The 15,543-nt window shown below is 38.7% G+C and overlaps 1 protein-coding gene across 2 annotated transcripts in view; it reads left to right on the top strand.

The window, feature by feature from the left end:
- Positions 1–15,543, top strand: part of NAALAD2 (N-acetylated alpha-linked acidic dipeptidase 2) — an 88,983-nt gene that overhangs the window by 27,133 nt on the left and 46,307 nt on the right. For both annotated transcript variants that reach the window (XM_066360716.1, XM_066360717.1), the window contains 2 exons: positions 1,964–2,057; positions 3,059–3,157. In XM_066360716.1, the coding sequence (XP_066216813.1) occupies positions 1,964–2,057; positions 3,059–3,157 (193 nt within the window). The remainder of the gene's footprint in view (positions 1–1,963; positions 2,058–3,058; positions 3,158–15,543) is intronic.

Raw genomic sequence — 15,543 nt, forward strand, 5'->3', positions numbered from 1 at the left:
TAATATCTATCTCATTTGGCATCAGTCATGTTGGCCTCATAGAATGAGTTGGTAACTATCTCCTTCACTTTTTATTTGAGTTGATAAGGATGACTTTGATTTTTATCTATGAATGTTTAATAGAATTCCCCAGCAGATCCATCCAGAACTTAAGTTTTGTTTGTAGGAATGCCTTTTTTTTTTTTTTTTTTTGCCTTATTGCAAAAAACAAAAAAGACAGAGAGAGGGACAGACGGACAGGAAGGGAGAGATGAGAAGCTGAGAAGCATCAATTCTTCGTTGCGGCACCTTAGTTGTTCATTGATTGCTTTCCCACCTGAGTTCTCTACATCCCAGTCCAACACTCTATCCACTGTGCCTGGTCAGGCTGTAGGAATGCTTTTAACTACTAATTCAACTTCATTAATATCTATATGGCGCCTGACCTGTGGTGGCGCAGTGGATAAAGCGTCGACCTGGACATGCTGAGGTAGCTGGTTCGAAACCCTGGGCTTGCCTGGTCAAGGCACATATGGGAGTTGAAGCTTCCAGCTCCTCCCCCCTTCTCTCTCTCTCCCTCTCTCTCTCCTCTCTAAAAATGAATAAATAAAATTAAAAAAATATATATATATATGGCTGTTTAGATTATCTATTTATTCTTGAGTGAGCTTTGATAGTTTTTGTCTTTCAAGATTTTTCCATTTTACCTAAGTTATTTATGGGCACAGAATTGTTCATAATATTCTCTCTTTTTGTTTGTTTGTTTGTTTGCAGGTACTAGAGTCATATTCTCTTTATTCTTGATATAAGCAATTTATGTTTTTTCCCCCTGATCTGTCTTCCTAGAGATTTATCAATTTTATCAATCTTCTCAGAGGGACCATCTTTGAGTTTATCAATAATCGCTGCCTTTTTTCTGTTTCCTATCTCTTATTTTTGTGCCTAGATCTTTATTATGTCCTCTCTCTGATTTTTTCCTTGTTTATCTTTGTTTTCTAATTTTGTAAGGTAGAATTTGATGTCATTTGTTTGAAAACTTTCTTTTTTCTAAAATAGGTGTTTTGGTGCTATACAGTTTTATTTTGGTTGAAAGTCGAAGTCCCAAGGGAGTTTTTAAGCCAGACAATATTTTTCAGCCTTTTTTAAATGAGAATGTTGTGTTTGAATGAAGTCTTTATCACTTAATCCCAAGATTTCTTGAATTCCTTTTAATTTTTTTACAGTTATTTGTAGTTTCATAATATGGGACAAATTTTTCAGACATTTGGATAACTGAAACTTCTCTAAGGATTCAAGATATCCTTGAAAAAATAAAATATTCTTGTAACATTCAAGAGAATTATATCAAATGTCAAAACAAGTTTGGGAATCTACAATACCTATAATTTTATTTATTTATTTATTTTTGTATTTTTCTGAAGTTGGAAACAGGGAGGCAGTCAGACAGACTCCCGTATGCGCCTGACAGGGATCCACCCGGCACGCCCACCAGGGGGTGATGCTCTGCCCATCTGGGGCATCACTGTGTTGCAACCAGAGCCATTCTAGTGCCTGAGGCAGAGGCCACAGAGCCATCCTCAGCGCCTGGGCCAACTTTGCTCCAATGGAGCCTTGGCTGCGGGAGGAGAAGAGAGAGACAGAGAGAAAGGAGAGGGGGAGGGGTGGAGAAGCAGATGGGCGCTTCTCATGTGTGCCCTGGCCGGGAATCGAACCTGGGACTCCTGCACACCAGGCCGATGCTCTACCACTGAACCAACTGGCCAGGGCATAATTAATTTTAAATTAGAATGAAAATTATTAAATTTCTTACTGTTGAAGTAAGTAGACCATATTAGGTAAAACAATCATTGGTTTGGGGGGAATTTTTAATTTTGAATATAATGTCAAATGTATAGCAAATCTCCAATAGTGATAAAAAAAGTGTTTTATACCCCTGGCTCAGATTCTTTGATTGTTTTCTTTTTATGCAATTGATTTCTTGCAGAGTACACCTTTAGACTCGATGTTGAAGAAGGAGTGGGAATGCCCCAAATCCCTGTACACCCCATTGGCTATAATGATGCAGAAATATTATTACGGTAAAGTTTTCTTGTTGGATAAGAGATTAAAATATTTTGTTCTAATGTGTCCATTTTTTCTTCTAAAACTAATGTAACCTAATTAAGTGAAAAGTCTTGGATCTAAATAGCTCCTGAAGTAGGAATAACAGAGCATACCTTTTCCCCCATAAATGCAGTCAGTTTAGTGCCTGAGAAAACAATCTTTTTGCTCCAAATGAGAGTCTCAAAAGCAAAACTATGTCCAAAGCTAAAAATACAGATTTGAGATTTTTTCAGGTAGTTGGATTTTTTAAGATATTCCTCTAATATTTGTACTTAGCTTGGATTTTTAAAATATGATAATGCCCACAACTTACTAGATGTGTGAGCTTGGACCATTTACTCAATCTTTCCCTGATTCAGTTTCTTTATCTGTAAAATGTGGACAGAAATAGTTTCTCTCAGATAGGATTATTATAAGAAGTAGAGAAGATCATGCATGTAAAGTATCTAGAATATGGTAAACATTCAATTAATGTTTGCTATTATATGTATTCTATAATTGATGTTCCTTTTCAAATCTCCTAACTTGTGTTTAATAAAAATGTCTGTGCCAACACAATTTAATGATTGCTTTATGAATGCCTACTATGGAATAAGCAGGTTCTCTAGAAATTAATTTCTTTTCCTTAGCACAGCCATGTGCTTCATATCTTTATTTTTTGGACCTAATACATCCTTACATAAATAGTTAAAGTCAAAAGTGAAAAAGCTGAAGATTTCTTTTTTCCCTATTTTGTTTTTTTTAACCTTCTTAACTCTTCTCACTAACACATTAAACATTTTGCTTCTGTGTCTCAGTCAAGTCTCTCTCTTTACAATGTAAGCCCCACACGGGGAGTTCTGACCGTACCTGGTACATAGTAAATGCCCAATAAGTGTTTGTTAAATGTACGAAAGCTCATCATCACAATTCATGATTTTTGCTAAGAAATTGTGATGCTTAGACTTTATTTATCATTTTAATTTTCTCTTGACAGCCATATGGGAGGAACAGCTTCACCAGATGACAGCTGGAAAGGAAGTCTGAATGTAGATTACAATGTTGGGCCTGGCTTCACAGGGAATAATTCCTTCAGGTAATTTCATGTTAATTTAATAGCCTGGAAAAGTTTGATATGTTCAATGGAAATATGTCAAGATAACTGTTCTATCAGTTATATTTTGCTTATCTTCTTTTTCTCATTTTTTTAGAATGAATAATTGATCATTTTATATCACTTAAGAAGTACTTGTAGTCCTGCTTGGGTAGCTCAGTTTGTTAGAGCATTGTCCCGATATGCCAAAGTTGTGGGTTCAATCCCCGGTCAGGGCACATATAGGAATCAACTAATGAATAAATAAATGAAAAAACAAATCCATCTTTCTCTCCTTTCCTTTCTCTCTTTCTCTCTCTAAAATCAATTAATAAAAATATTTTAAAAAGTAACTATAGAATAATGTATCTCATTTCTTCCAATAGTGATATCACATTGATTTCATAAAATCTCAAAAATTGTGACTTTTGAGATTTAGATTCAATATTTTGTTTGTTTATTTGTTTATTTATTTATTTATTTATTTTGGAGAGAGGCAAGGGGAGAGAGAGAGAAATAGAGACAGAGAGTTAGAGAGAAACAGTAACATCAACCTGCTCCTATATATGTCCTGACCAGGGATCGAACCAGCAACCTCTATGCTCTGGGACAACATGCAACCAACCAAGCTATCTGGCCAGGGAAAGTTCAATATTTTAACTTCTCTTTTCACTTAAAGTTTTAAAAGTTTATTACTTTCAAAACGTTATGCATCTGAAACACTAAGCTAACTTGTGAAATGTTGCATCCACCGAGTATGAGAACAAACGTCGGAGACTTTCAGGAGTTTATTTTTTTTAATTTTATTTATTTTAAAAAATTTTTATTAATGTTAATGGGGTGACATGAATAAATCAGGGTACATATATTCAAAGAAAACATGTCCAGATTATCTTGTCATTCACTTATGTTGCATACCCATCACCCAAAGTCAGATTGTCCTCCGTCAACTTCTATCTAGTTTTCTTTGTGCCCCTCCCCCTCCCCTCCCCCTCTCCTCCTTCCCTCCCGCGCCCCCCTCCCCCCCACCCCCGGTAACCACCACACTCTTGTCCATGTCTCTTAGTCTCGTTTTTATGTCCCACCAATGTATGGAATCATGTAGTTCTTGGTTTTTTTCTGATTTACTAATTTCACTCCGTATAATGTTATCAAGATTCCACCATTTTGTTGTAAATGATCCGATGTCATCATTTCTTATGGCTGAGTAGTATTCCATAGTGTATATGTGCCACATCTTCTTTATCCAGTCTTCTCTTGAAGGGCTTTTTGGTTGTTTCCATGTTTTGGCCACTGTGAACAATGCTGCAATGAATATGGGGCTGCATGTGTCTTTATGTATCAATGTTTATGAGTTTTGGGGGTATATACCCAGTAGAGGGATTGCTGGGTCATAAGGTAGTTCTATTTTCAGTTTTTTGAGGAACCACCATACTTTCTTCCATAATGGTTGCACTACTTTACAGTCCCACCAACAGTGAATGAGGGTTCCTTTTTCTCCACAGCCTCTCCAGCATTTGCTATTACCTATCTTGTTAATAATAGCTAATCTAACAGGTGTGAGGTGGTATCTCATTGCAGTTTTGATTTGCATTTCTCTAATAACTAATGAAGATGAGCATCTCTTCATATATCTGTTGGCCATCTGTATTTATTCCTGGGAGAAGTGTCTGTTCATGTCCTCTTCCCATTTTTTTATTGGATTGTTTGTTTGTTTGTTGTTGAGTTTTATAAGTTCTTTGTAAATTTTGGATATTAGGCCCTTATCTGAGCTGTTGTCTGAAAACATCATTTCCCATTTAGTTGGCTGTCTGTATATTTTGTTGTCAGTTTCTCCTGCTGAGCAAAAACTTTTTAGTCTGATGTAGTCCCATTCATTTATCTTTGCCTTCACTTCTCTTGCCTTTGGAGTCAAATTCATAAAATGCTCTTTAAAACCCAGGTCCATGAGTTTAGTACCTATGTCTTCTATGTACTTTATTGTTTCAGGTCTTATATTTAGGTCTTTGAGCCATTGTGAATTAATTTTTGTACAAGGGGACAAACTGTAGTCGAGTTTCATTCTTTTGCATGTGGCTTTCCAGTTTTCCCAGCACCATTTGTTGAAGAGGCTTTCTTTTCTCCATTGTGTGTTGTTGACCCCTTTATCAAAAATTATTTGACCATATATATGTGGTTTTATTTCTGGGTTTTCTATTCTGTTCCATTGGTCTGAGTGTCTATTTTTCTGCCAATACCATGCTGTTTTGATTATCGTGGCCCTATAATATAGTTTTAAGTCAGGTATTGTAATGCCCCCAGCTTCATTCTTTTTCCTTAGGATTGCTTTGGCTAATCAGGGTTTTTTATAGTTCCATATAAATCTGATGATTTTTTGTTCCATTTCTTTACATAATGTCATAGGAATTTTGATGGGAATTGCATTAAATTTATATATTGCTTTGGGTAATATGGCCATTTTGATTATATTTATTCTTCCTACCCACAAACAAGGAATATTTTTCCATCTCATTGTATCTTTTTCGATTTCCCTTAACAATGCTTTGTAGTTTTCGTTATATAGGTCCTTTACATTCTTTGTTATGTTTATTCCTAGGTATTTTATTTTTTTTGTTGCAATCGTGAAGGGGATTATTTTTTTGAATTTGTTTCTAATATTTCATTGATGGCATAGAGAAAGACTATGGACTTTTTTTTTTTTTTGGTATTTTTCTGAAGCTGGAAACGGGGAGAGATAGTCAGACAGACTCCCGCATGCGCCCGACTGGGATCCACCTGGCACGACCACCAGGGGCAACGCTCTGCCCACCAGGGGGCGATGCTCTGCGCCTCTGGGGCGTCACTCTGCCGCGACCAGAGCCACTCTAGCGCCTGGGGCAGAGGCCAAGGAGCCATCCCCAGCACCCGGGCCATCTTTGCTCCAATGTAGCCTTTGCTGTGGGAGAGGAAGAGAGAGACAGAGGAAGGAGGAGGGGTGGATAAGCAAATGGGTGCTTCTCCTATGTGCCCTGGCCGGGAATCGAACCCGGGTCCCCCGCACGCCAGGCCGACGCTCTACCGCTGAGCCAACCAGCCAGGGCCAGACTATGGACTTTTGAATGTTAATTTTGTATCTTGCGACCTTACTGTATTGGTTTATTGTTTCTAGTAATCTTTTTGTGGAGTCTTTCGGGTTTTTGATGTATAGGATCATATCATCTGCAAAAAGTGATACCTTTACTTCTTCTTTTCCGATATGGATGCCTTTTATTTCCTTCTCTTGTCTGATTTCTCTGGCCAGAACTTCTAGCACCACGTTAAATAAGAGTGGAGAGAGTGGACAACCCTGTCTTGTTCCTGATTTAAGGTGGAAAGTCCTCAGTTTTATGCCATTTAATATGATGTTGGCTGATGGTTTATCATATATGGCCTTTATCATGTTGAGATATTTTCCCTCTATACCCATTTTGTTGAGAGTCTTAAACATAAAGTTGTGTTTTATTTTATCGAATGCCTTTTCTGCATCTATTGATAAGATCATGTGGTTTTTGTTCTTTGTTTTTTTGATGTGGTGTATTACATTAAGCGTTTTACGTATGTTGAACCATCCTTGAGATTCTGGAATGAATCCCACTTGATCATGATGTATTATTTTTTTAATATGTTGTTGTATTCGATTTGCCAGTATTTTGTTTAGTATTTTAACATCTGTATTCATTAGAGATATTGGTCTGTAGTTTTCTTTTTTTGTGCCGTTTTTGCCACGTTTCGGTGTGAGGGTTATGTTGGCCTCATAAAATGTGTTTGGAAGTATTGCTTCTTCTTCAATTTTTTGGAAGACCTTCTGTAGAATAGGGACCAAATCTTCTTTGAATGTTTGATAGATTTCACTAGTATAGCCATCTGGGCCTGGACTTTTATTTTGGGGGAAGTTTTTAATGTTTTTTTTCTATTTCTTCTCTACTAATAGGTCTGTTTAGGCTTTCTGCTTCTTCATGACTCAGTCTAGGAAGGTTATATTGTTCTAGGAATTTATCCATTTCTTCTAGGTTGTTGAATTTAGTGGCATAAAGTTTTACATAGTATTCTACAATAATTCTTTGTATGTCTACGATGTCCGTGGTGATTTCTCCTCTTTCATTTTGGATTTTGTTTATATGAGTTCTTTCTCTTTTTTCCTTGGTAAGTCTTGCCAGGGGTTTGTCAATTTTGTTGATCTTTTCAAAGAACCAGCTCCTTATTCTATTAATTTTTTCTATAGTTTTCCTGTTCTCTATTTCATTTATTCTGCTCTGATTTTTATTATCTCCTTTCTTTGGCTGTTTTTGGGTTGTTTTTGTTCTTCTTTTTCCAGTTTCTTAAGGTGTGAAGTTAAGTGGTTCACTTGGGCTCTGTCTTGTTTGTTCATATAGGCCTGAAGTGATATGAACTTCCCTCTTTTCACTGCTTTTGCTGCATCCCAGAGATTCTGATATGTCGTATTGTCATTTTCATTTGTCTGTATATATATCTTTTGATCTCTGCACTTATTACTTCTTTGATCCATTCATTTTTTAAAAGTATGTTGTTTAGTTTCCACATTTTTGTGGGTTTTTTTTCCTCTTTTTTGCAGTTGAATTCTAGTTTCAAGTCTTTATGATCAGAAAATCTGCTTGGTACAATTTCAATTTTTCTGAATTTGCTGATATTATTTTTATGGCCCAACATATGGTCAATTCTTGAGAATGTTCCATGTACACTAGAGAAAAATGTATACTCTGTCGCTTTGGGATGAAGTGTCTTGTAGATGTCTATCATATCCAGGTTCTCTAGTGTTTCGTTTAAGGCCACTATATCTTTATTGATTTTCTGTTTGGATGACCGATCTAGAGCCGTCAGCTGTGTATTGAGGTCTCCAAGTATGATTGTATTTTTGTCAGTTTTTGTTTTTAGGTCAATAAGTAGCTGTCTTATATATTTTGGTGCTCCTTGGTTTGGTGCATATATATTAAGGATTGTTATGTCTTCTTGATTCAGCATCCTTTTAATCATTATGAAATGACCATTTTTGTCTCTGAGTACTTTTGCTGTCTTGTAGTCAGCATTATTAGATATGAGTATTGCTACGCCTGCTTTTTTTTGGATGTTATTTGCTTGGAGTATTGTTTTCCAGCCTTTCACTTTGAATTTGTTTTTATCCTTGTTGCTTAGATGTGTTTCTTGTAGGCAGCATACAGTTGGATTTTCTTTTTTAATCCATTCTGCTACACTGTGTCTTTTTATTGGTGAGTTTAATCCATTTATGTTTAGTGTAATTATTGACACTTGTGGATTCCCTATTGCCATTTTATAAATTGGTTTCTGTTAGTTTTGTATCTTGTTTGATTCTTCTCTTTTGTTTTTCTATCATTTGTTTTTGTTTGTTTGTATTCCATACTTCTTTCCTCTGTTGCTACCCTTTTTAAGTCATGTGCTTTTGTGGTGGTTTTTTCAAGTGTGTTTACCATTAAGTAATGAAAAGGTACCTACCATATTCATTGTAGTACCCTATCTTGCGAGTGTTTCTGCACTTCATCATCTTTTGCTACTGTTAATCTCTTTCCTCTCCCCCTTTTTTTTTTGGTTTTGTTGTCACAGTTTAAATATGGTTTTATTGTGTTCTTGGTGGAGCTTTTACTTGTGGTTTTGTTTTGTTTTGTTCTTTGGATCTGGTTGGAAAACCCTCTTTAGTATATCCTGGAGTGGGGGTTTTCTGATGATAAATTCCCTCATCTTTTCTGTATTTGTGAATGTTTTTATTTCTCCTTTGTACTTGAAGGATAACTTTGATGGGTATAGTATTCTTGGCTGAAAGTTCCTCTCTTTCAAGACTTTAAATATTAGGGTCCACTCTCTTCTAGCTTGTAAAGTTTCTGCTGAAAAATCTGATGATAATCTAATAGGCCTTCTTTTATATGTTGTATTCTTCTTTTCCCTGGCTGCCTTGAGAATTTTTTCTTTGTCATTGGTTTGTGCCATTTTCATTATGATGTGCCTTGGAGTAGGTTTGTTGTGGTTAAGAAAACTCGGTGTTGCCTGACCTGTGGTGGCGCAGTGGATAAAGCATTGACCTGGAAATGCTGAGGTCGCTGGTTCGAAACCCTGGGCTACCTGGTCAAGGCACATATGGGAGTTGATGCTTCCTGCTCCTCCCCACCTTCTCTCTCTGTCTCTCTCTCCCCCTTTCTCTCTCCTCTCTAAAATGAATAAATTAAAAAAATTTTTAAATAAAAAAATTAAAAAAAAGAAAACTCGGTGTTCTGTTTGCTTCTTGAATTTGAGGCTTTAGTTCTTTCCACTGGCTTGGGAAGTTCTTGTCTATTATTTGTTTGAATAAATTCTCCATTCCATTTTCTCTCTCTTCTCCCTCTGATATACCTATTATTCTTATGTTATTCTTTTTGATGGAGTCAGACAATTCCTGTAGGGCTTTCTCATTTTTTTTATTTTTATTTATTTTTTATTTATTTTTTATTTTTATTTTTTTACAGAGGCAGAGATAGACAGGGACAGACAGACAAGAACAGAGAGAGATGAGAAGCATCAATCATTAGTTTCTCACGCGTTGCGACTTCTTAGTTGTTCATTGATTGCTTTCTCATATATGCCTTGACCATGGACCTTCAGCAGACCAAGTGACCCTTTGCTAGAGCCAGCAACCTTGGGTCCAAGCCGGTGATTTTTTTTGCTCAAACCAGATGAGCCCGCACTCAAGCTGGCGACCTTGGGGTCTCAAACCTGGATCCTTCTGCATCCCAATGCCACCGCCTGGTCAGGCTCATTTTTTTAAATTTTTGAATCTCTCTCTTCTCTCTGTTTTGCCTCAAGTTGCTTGTCTTCTATGTCACTAATCCTATCTTCTATCTGGCCTATTCTATTAGCTAAGCTTGTTACTTCGTTTTTCAGTTCATGAATTGAGTTTTTCATTTCTGTTTGATTTGTTTTTATAGTTTCAATTTCCTTGCTAATATATTCTTTGTGTTTGTTGAGTTGTTTTCTGAGCTCCCTAAATTGCCTTTCTGTGTTTTCTTGTATATCTCTGAGTATTTTTAGGATTTCTATTTTAAATTCTCTGTCATTTAGCTTCAAGGTTTCCAATATATTAAATTTTTTCTCCATAGATTTTTCCACATCTATCTGTGTTACTTCTCTTTCTTTTGTATCCATGATATTTGATTTCCTTTTTCTTAATGGCATCTGAGGGTGGTCTTGTTGATAGCACTAATGAGAATTAATAAAGAATAAGTATAAAAAAATAAAAAAATAAAAAATAATAAAAAATTTGGAAAAAAAACACAAAAAAACCCAATAATAATTTATTATTTCCCTCCCCTTTTCTTTCTTCTCTTCTCCTCGTCCCTCTTCCTTAGGAAAATATCGTGATAAACTGTGAATTATATTATGCTAAATGAAACAAAAACTGCCTATAACGGAGGGCCTGATTTGGGGGGAACTCTTCAAGGGGCAAAAAAGGAAGTAGGGACCCACAAAATGCAAAAAAGGAAAACATTTGGGTCAAGTATAAAATGATTTGCTTGTAAGTAATGGTCGACTATGAGATATAATGAGAGGGATAAGAGAGAAACCAGAAAAAGGGGGAAAAAAACAAACTATTGTATTAAGTGGAGCAAAGACCGAATAGAATGGAGATCCTGGGTTGGGAGGAATGCTACTGAATTAAAAAGTGAAGTAAAAAGCACCCAAAATGCCACAAAAAAATCCAAAAAAACTTGAGTCCCAAATTAAATAATTTGTTCGTGATTGAGGATTGAATGAGAGGAAAATTAAAAGGAGAAAAGAAGAAACTAATATAAAGGGAGAAACAAGAAAAAGGGGAAAAGGAAAGGAAGAAAAAAGAAAAAAAACAAAAAGAGAGGGAGAGTTAAGGGTTTTGGAGTGTAACCCTCATGGAGAGTAAGGAAGAAGAAAAGAAATAAAATGAAACACTTATGGGTATTGTAGTTCAAGAAAAAGAAAGAGTAAGATGGGCAGAGAATAACAGGACCAAGGTTGAGGAAATAGAAATAATACTAATAAAGGCAAGAGGATGAAAGAAACAAACAATCAAAAGAAATAGTGGAACCAAATTATAAAGTCTGTGGATTTTCTTTTAATTTGATAGGTTAACTTCTTCTTCCCTTTTCTTTCATCTCCCTCTTCCTAGTCGGTGACTCTGTACCCCAAGCTCTGCCCCTGTGTCATGCTTAGGTAGGGATTTGCAGTTGATGAGACTCTACGGCAATGTCATATATTTGGCTTCAGTCTCGTTGGTAGTCAAGGCTTGTTAGCGTTTGCAGGCTCCAACAATGAGAGAGTCCATTTTCCCGGAGCCTCTCTCCTAATCTCTCCTTCCTGAATTAGCAGCCTGATGATCCAGCTATGAGGCTGCCGCTGCCTCTGCCTGGAGAGTAAGAGGCTCAAAGAGCTGGCAAATCCCCACTCTATCCCCACTTAATGCAGGGCTCTGGGTAAGGCTCTGGCAGTCAGAGCAGCCAGCGTAATCAGGTGGGGCTGGGAGCCAATTGCTCTCAAGGTGACGTTCTCTGAGCTTCTAGGCCTGTTCAGCACACCCAGCACTCTGTGGAACCACTGTCCCCAGGCTTTCTGCACTGTGTAGCCTGTTTTGGCTGGGAAGAAAATGCCCTAGTTGCTGCCTGCAGTACAGGAGGTCTTAACACTGCCAAGTCCCTCTTTTTAGCATATGTCCCTCAGTATGAAAGCTCTGCCAATCAGAAGTTGCCCCCACCCCTTTAGCAAGAGGCACTAAAAAATATCATGCCTCTTGTCTTGGATAGCTGGACTGAGAGCGATCTTGTCAATTATAGCCATGTAGGTCAGTTGGGAGGTGAGCAGCCTGTGGGTTAGGCTAATTTCAGCGATTGGATCCGGGGAATTTCTCCAGAATGAACTGCAAGCTGCGTGTGTGCCCCTCCCCCAACACTTGGTTGTTAGCTTGAATGGCTGGGTGAGGCACCCCTACCGCCTAGAGAAGCTCGGGTGTAGGGAAGTTTGCTTTGGTGCACTCTCTGTGCGCCGCTGGCAGCTGCTGCTTGTGGCAGCGTGGGCGATTACTCCTATACGGGTGGTTGCTGGGCTACTTGTGGCCCAGGGCGCGGGAGGCTGGACTGCTCCCTGCATGGTGCTCAGGAGGCTGGGCTGCTCGCGGCCTGGCGCGTGGGGGGCTGGACTGTCGCGGCCCGGCGCGGGAGGCTGGGGTGCTCATGGCCGGGTTCGCGTGGGGGGCTGGGCTGCTCATGGCCCAGTGGGCAGTTGCTCTCAGTGTAGGCCAGGCTGGAGTCTGGGATGCTCGGGGCATGGCGCATGGGCATTTGCTTGCATGGGCTGATTCACCACAGGCACACTCTTTCCTCGGCTTGAACGGACATCCACGCTGCAGCCTAGCTACCTCCACACCCCTAGCTCCTCCCGACTCTCAGTTCCAAGTGAAAGCAGCCTTTGCTCAGGTTAGTGAGGAAGGCAGAATTTCTTTGTCTGACTTATTTCCCTCAGGGTTGATTCTATATTTAGCCAATTTATTGCTTGATCCTACCTTCGCCTTCAGGGTGTGAAACTCTTGGATACTCCAAGAATAGGTTTTTCTGTCTCTGGTTGTTGAACTTGTTGAAATTTTGGGGAGATTTTTTTGGTCCATGTCCTCACGGCACCATTTTCGACTTTTAGGAGTTTAGATGGTACTTTATTGGCCAAGTTTAACCTGTGCAGGGGCGAACTCCCAAGATGTCCGGAGACACCGTACTCACAAGTAGCTGCAAACGGGAGTCATGCCTGGTGCTTACAGCTAGGTCCTTATATATCCTAAGTGAGCAAGCATTATACAGAAGCAGATATGGCAGTTAGCTATTCGCTAGGGAGGTCGCATAGCAACAGGGGCTGGAGCATAGCAACAGGGGCCGGGTTTAGCTTAGTGGTAAATCTCAAACATAAACTTTTTTGTTCTCAGCCTCACAGGGGCCCTATCAGCACTCCCTGTTCCTGCCAGCACTCCCTGTTCCTGTCAGCACTCCCTGTTCCTGCTCCTTCAATAGTTACACTCTGGCAGCCACAGCACACTCCCTGAATCTAACATGAAACAGTAGGCTGACTTAAGGGAAAGGAGGAAACTCTTATTGATCATTCACTATGTGGGTGGGTTGAGTCAACTGAATAAGCATGTTACTATTGTAGGACTCAATACACTTATTATTAACTCATGGCACTGTTGAGGAGGAGTAATAACAGGGTATGTATACACTAAGCTTAATTGTTTTTCTCTCAACTTTTTTTTTTTTTTGAGAAAGAGAGTGATGAGAAGCATTAATGTGTGTTCCACTTTAGTTGTGCCGTTGATTGCTTCTCACATGTACCCTGGCCAGGTGTTGAACTGTCAGCCTTGGAGGTTGACCTGGCACCAACGGGATTAAGCCAGAGATGCCTGTGATGGAGCCAAGCCAGATTGAACCAGTGACCTTGGTGCTCTATCCACTGCACTCCCAGCCATTGAATTTGAGTTTAATTTTACAAAAAGAGTAAATTCTGTACTGGATTGAGGCAGGCAGGAAATGCCATCTAAAGAGATCAGCTTGAACAGAGTTATAAAACAGCAAGGCTTGACCAGAACTTTATTTTGATTTCTCTGAAAGAGAAAGGGCAGTGTAATACTGATAAATCAGAGAAGATAAAGCGATTTTTATTAAACCAAAATTATTAAATCAGTCTTGTTTGCTGAAAGTTTACCTTAACAGTGTGAACTTGGGATTCTTAAGAGTATATTTTGGTTTCTGTAATTTTTTTAAATTTCAGATATTTTAAAGTATTATAATTTCAATTTTCTTATTTTATAGAAATTTTAGAATTTTTACATAAGTGCTTATTTTATCTATAATTCAATCAGAACAGAGTCCTTTTGATATATTTTATTATCTAATTTATTAATACCCTCTAGAAGTAGGAAAACATATATAATGAAAGATAAAGGTCTTTTTATTTAAAAACAGAAATAGACACAGAAAAAGAGAAAAATATATAGTTATAATTCTACAATTTTAGTCACAGTTCAAGAGAAAACTCAAACAAAAATTCTCTGGTCAAGACATCAAAAAGTTGATATCAGCCCTGGCCGGTTGGCTCAGTGGTAGAGCGTTGGCCTGGCGTGCAGAGGTCCCGGATTTGATTCCCGGCCAGGGCACACAGGAGAAGTGCCCCTCTGCTTCTCTACCCCTCCCCCTCTCCTTCCTCTCTGTCTCTCTCTTCCCCTCCCGCAGCCGAGGCTCCATTGGAGCAAAGATGGCCCTGGCACTGGGGATGGCTCCTTAGCCTCTGCCCCAGGCGCTAGAGTGGCTCTGGTTGCAACAGAGCGATGCCCCGGAGGGGCAGAGCATCGCCCGCTGGTGGGCAGAGCATCGCCCCCTGGTGGGCGTGCCGGGTGGATCCTGGTCGGGCGCATGCGGGAGTCTGTCTGACTGTCTCTCCCTGTTTCCAGCTTCAGAAAAATAAAAAAAAATAAAAAAATTGATATCCTTCTCCATGGACAGAGAACCCTTAATTGGTTTTAGCACAAAATGGACAAATACACAGGTTAATTACTAAAAGACATATTTTCTGTCGTATCTCACCCAAAGGAAATCTTGATAATCTAATAATCTGTTTATAGAGGTGACCAAATGACAGGACATCAAATTAAATTTCTAGCCATTGCTTCTACAATTGGAGAATAACTTATCAGCCATAAGCAAACCAGAAACATACACAAAACACTAAGTAGAAAAAATTTATTGTTACAGTCAGTCAGCAAAGTTAGAATTCTACTGATACTTGGTATTCACTTCTAAGAGTTAAAATAAGAGATGTCTGGGTTTAAGCTGCCTGTGCCTGGTCTATGAGATGAATCCATGTACATCTCATTGGGATCAAAAAATTATAAAAAAAAATAATTGATTTAAAAAAAGTAAAACCATAATTCTCATACAAATATAAAATGAATATGTGTCCAAAATTGTATTTAACTAATAAGGGTACCTGAAAGGAGTTAAAACTGGTTCAAAGGACCTGACCAGGCAGTGGCACAGTGGATAGAGTGTCAACCTGGGATGCTGAGGCCCTGGGTTTGAAACCCCAAGGTCGCCAGCTTGAGTGTGGGGTTGCCGGCTTGAGTGTGAGATCATAGACATGACCCCATGTTCTCTGGCTTGAGCCAAAAGTTGCTGCCTTGAAGTTCAAGGTCTCTGGCTTGAGCAAGAGGTCACTGGCTCAGCTGGAGCCCCCAGTCAAAGCACATATGAGAAGCAATCAATGAACAACTGAGGTGCAACAACAACTGATGCTTCTCATCTCTCCCTTTCTGTCTGTCCCTGTTTGTCTGTCTCTTTATTGCTAAAAACAAACAAACAAAAAAC

The sequence above is a fragment of the Saccopteryx leptura genome, chromosome 1 (assembly GCF_036850995.1).
Source record: "Saccopteryx leptura isolate mSacLep1 chromosome 1, mSacLep1_pri_phased_curated, whole genome shotgun sequence".
Lineage (NCBI taxonomy): Eukaryota > Metazoa > Chordata > Mammalia > Chiroptera > Emballonuridae > Saccopteryx > Saccopteryx leptura.